Source organism: Macadamia integrifolia, chromosome 12 (assembly GCF_013358625.1).
Source record: "Macadamia integrifolia cultivar HAES 741 chromosome 12, SCU_Mint_v3, whole genome shotgun sequence".
Lineage (NCBI taxonomy): Eukaryota > Viridiplantae > Streptophyta > Magnoliopsida > Proteales > Proteaceae > Macadamia > Macadamia integrifolia.
Genome location: NC_056568.1, coordinates 27359508 through 27363435, shown reverse-complemented (window position 1 = coordinate 27363435; position 3928 = coordinate 27359508). Strand labels below are relative to the sequence as shown.

The 3928-nt window shown below is 39.0% G+C and overlaps 1 protein-coding gene across 3 annotated transcripts; it reads left to right on the top strand.

The window, feature by feature from the left end:
• Positions 1-302: 302 nt before the first annotated feature.
• LOC122057702 (zinc finger protein CONSTANS-LIKE 13-like) lies at positions 303-3809 on the top strand. Of its 3 annotated transcripts, XR_006133595.1 has the most exons (5): positions 1171-1417; positions 1574-1724; positions 1880-1979; positions 2620-2716; positions 3595-3809. XR_006133595.1 is itself a non-coding variant. In XM_042619910.1 (4 exons), exons 1-2 carry the CDS (start codon positions 472-474, stop codon positions 1617-1619), a joined length of 642 nt encoding a protein of 213 aa, XP_042475844.1. In that variant the 5' UTR covers positions 303-471; the 3' UTR covers positions 1620-1724; positions 2620-2716; positions 3595-3809. The 3 variants fall into 3 exon arrangements, 2 of the variants coding, with proteins under 2 accessions (XP_042475844.1, XP_042475843.1); XM_042619910.1 differs by lacking the exons at positions 1171-1417; positions 1880-1979 and adding an exon at positions 303-1067; XM_042619909.1 differs by lacking the exons at positions 1880-1979; positions 3595-3809 and having other exon boundaries at positions 303-1417; positions 2620-3558.
• Positions 3810-3928: the final 119 nt, after the last annotated feature.

Below are 3928 nucleotides of genomic sequence, written 5' to 3'. Positions count from 1 at the left end.
GTTTCTCATTAACTCTAAAGCATCTAAATTAAGAAGCTAAACTTTTTCTTCATCTCTAAAACCATTATAAGAAGCAGAAACAGGTTATCTCCTCATCATAGATTCCAAAGATTTTAATCCATTTTCCATATAACAAAAACAGGAGTGGATCGAAGCTACTGATTTGTTCAACATTTATGGATATCTAATTATCAGAATTATTACATCATCAATTCCATATGGCACACCAAACTGTCCATGAATAAAAGTCCTTTTTTTTTTTAGCCGTTTAAACCAGGTTACTGTCTCAATCCTCCTCCTCTCCAAGAAAACAACAAAACCCAGAATTTCTAGAAAACCTTATCATCCTCTGACATTCAGTTGGTGACTTTGGTGTGATATTGTACAAATGTACAACTAGACCATAAAGTCGCTGATATTTTTCCTGAGTTGATCCGATTAAGAAAAGGGCAAAAAAAGAGCAATTCAGAGATGGAAAGGTCTGAAATGGCTGATTCTGAAATTCCTCCACGACGTGGGGAAGAAGAACAGGGAGGGGATGCTGAAGGAGTACCAGTAGTTGCAGCAGAGGAAGAAGAGAAAAAATTGGAACAGAATGACAAAACCCACCAACGTCTCTGTGATTTCTGCAATGAATCGTTGGCTATCTTGTACAGCAGAGCCGACACCGCCAAGCTCTGCTTCTCGTGCGACCGTGAAGTCCACTTAGGGAACCCACTTTTTCGGAAGCACACTCGTTCCCTTCTGTGTGATTGCTGTGATTCAAAGCCGGCTTCCATTTTCTGTTCCACTGAGAATATTGTTCTCTGCCAGAACTGTGATTGGGAAACCCATGGTGTCTTATCTTCTCTGCACGACAGGAGACCGTTGGAGGAGTTTTCTGGGTGCCCATCGGTGACTGATTTTTCATCAATTTTTGGGTTTGATGACGTTGGGGACAAGTCTCTGTTGCCGATGGCAGATCAGGATGATGGTGGCTTGGTGGGTTCTGGGTTTTATGCTTCTGTGGGAGGAGTAGTGGATGAGCTTTCTGATGCGTTTGTATGGGAGACTTCACCTGTTGTTAGGTACCTATCTTCTGGGGATTGGTGCTATGTAGAGGACTCATTATTCACAAAGGTTCATTCCAATGAGGAAGAGGGTTGACTGCTGTGAACGAGATTCCAAACCTGGTCTCCAGTTTAGAAATCCTGGTGCCATGGTATGATTGCCTTGGGATCCCTTGAAAAGTTTTTGACCCTAAGGTCCTCTGTTTACATGTAAAATTGCAGCCCATTGGAGTCGGCCAAAAGGAAAAATAAAGTTGAAAAATCCAGGACTATAGGAAGGTATATATGACTGAATTTGTGACTGAAATTTCACCCATGGCCAATCCGCAACATTTTCTAGATATCTGCACAACTAGATGTGAAGACATGTAAGGTTTTTTTTGTTCTGTACAGACTATAAAACCTTCTGCCAATTTTTTTTTAATCCTGACCAGTGATAGATTGGAAACTTGCCTACTGGTTTGGAGGATTTATTATTGTTGCTAACAGGATCTTTTGTTGGCTTATTTTGCTGATTGTATTAGTCACGCACAAGTAGCTGGAAGAGAGACACAACTAGCCAATCAATGATGGGCTCTCTCTCTCTCTCTCTCCTCTGAAGATTTGCATCAATTCAATGCTCAATGACATTTCTGCAGCCTCTGACACCATTCTAGAGTAAATTTCTTTGGTCTGGTATGTAATTCTCTCTTACCTCCTCTGTCTCTCCGTGTTTGATTTAGGGCACATCAGAAAGAAGAAAATGTCCTGCTTCTTCTCTGTATTAATTCACTAAACTATTCAAAGTGAGTAGTGAAATTTCTGTGTGGTTCTATTGGAATGCTTTGCAGTTCTAAAAGCAACTTTGTGGACTTTAATGCATCCCCTTGGGGCAACTTAGTGTAGATTCTTTGAAAATGCGAACAAACCAGAGGTTGATTTTGGAATAAGGTTTGTATTGTTAATTCTGCATACGATGATCCTATAATCTTGTTAATTATGACTTGATTACTGAATTTATCCATCTTTCAAGATTCCAATTCCATTTGCATATAAAGATCTGAGACTCTTTTCATTTTGAGTGAAAATTTGGACATTCAGGTATACCAGCAAAAGAATATAATGCCAGAAACTGTCAAGACCATCTTCTGAATGATGTTCAACAATACTGAATTCTCTGACATCTCAAATTCCTCAAATTGATCTGTTGTCATTGAATTCAAGACCACCTTCACAAACTCTAAAATTATGTGCTTATGGAGAAAAAGAAGCATCTCAAGCATTAATTATACTATGGCTTTGTTTGATTGCGAGGAAAATGCAAAATTTTTATGTAAAGTGGAATCTATATTCCAGGGGAAACTAATTTGAGGTGTTTGATTGCCAGGGGAATAAATTTTACTTATAAAAAAAATTTCACTTCTAGGTTAATATTCCCCTTTTTATTTCCGACCAAAAAGTAAAGTAAAATCAAAACCCTTCTCTTCCCCTCACTTGCGCCACTGTTTTGTTTTCTCTAGAGAAAAGCTCGGAATCAAAACCCGTCAAGGTCTCGACCTTGCTCACGCACTGCGTTGTTTGATTGTTTCAGAGGAGAAGAGAAGTTTGGAAGCTCAAAACTCGATGAAGAGGAGACTCTCAATCTTGCTTGCGGTGCTGCATTGGTTCTCGCTCGATCCTCGTACCAGGTTTGACTTCTTTCTTCATTACGATCAATTTGAATTCAAATGGTATAAATATTCGTGTGTGTAAATCACCACATTTTAGATTATCACCCACATTTTAGGATTCATCAATTCATCCCACAATTCCTCAACCTGTTTCTCGGCATATTCTTGGACTTGGAACATCCAAGAAAGGATTTCAGAAACTAAGGAGTTCAATTTGAAATAAAACTCCTTACATTCCTATACATGGAGACAGTGTCTTAATACTTCTTCAGTACTTTGCCTTCTTAGAGGTAATCTATATGGACAGTTTTTGTAAAATTTCCCCCAACTCCTCCATGACCTCTTTGGTTTTTGAATTCTGAAGTTGTCATGTATATCTTACTTGGTCTGTGGGAGGCCCTAGAGTTCCAGTCACAGGAGATGATAGTTTAGAGTTTCTGGAATTTCTTTTTCTTCCTTTTATGCAGGTAACAGGAGGTTAACCCAGTATTCAGTATGCCTGTCTCCAACAGAGGGCAATGTCTGGCTCGAGGTCTATCATCTTCCTGAATAAATTGAGACTAGTGGACATGGTCTCTCCCAAAAATCTGGAAACCATGTCCATGAAAGTATTAAATGCATCAGCTTTTATTTTTATTATTTTTTTGAGAAAAAGAAAATACCTGCTTCCGTATGTCTATGCTTAAACACAGGTGGGCACGAAAAGATTATTCTGCCCCCCCCCCGCCCCATGTGTTGAAGATAGCATTTGTGTGCTGGTGCAGTGGCCGCACAAGTGGATAGTGTTTTCTTGCCCTTTTTTTCCGTAAATGAATGAACTCAATGAAGAAAATGGCTTAGGTGAGATTTAGGCTGAGAAATCATTAAGTTAAATATTTACTGTTTTCTATGATTAGGTACTTCGTAGAGATACATATGGATCCGATGATTCTTCCAAGAAAAGCTAATTGAAGAAATACGATCAGGTCCTTCCCTCATATTGGTGATTCTAGGCATTTGAATTATCAATTACTCACTCGTGTTTTCACCAATGAAAGATTGTTGTTGTTGTTGGCTCTCATTGTATTGCCTAATGGATTAAAGCATGAAAGCGTCACTTTTCATATTAAGACATACAAAGCCCCTGGTCTGCCATCTCTGGCGATGAATCAACAATTCGAAGTGCTTTTCTTGCGTATTCTTGATGAACCGGCGTTTATATATAGATGTAGGAGGATTTGTTTGGGAAGT

Excerpts from the sequence above, each read along its gene's own strand:
- LOC122057702 (XM_042619909.1), top strand. The coding sequence starts at position 472 with ATGGAAAGGTCTGAAATGGCTGATTCTGAAATTCCTCCACGACGTGGG.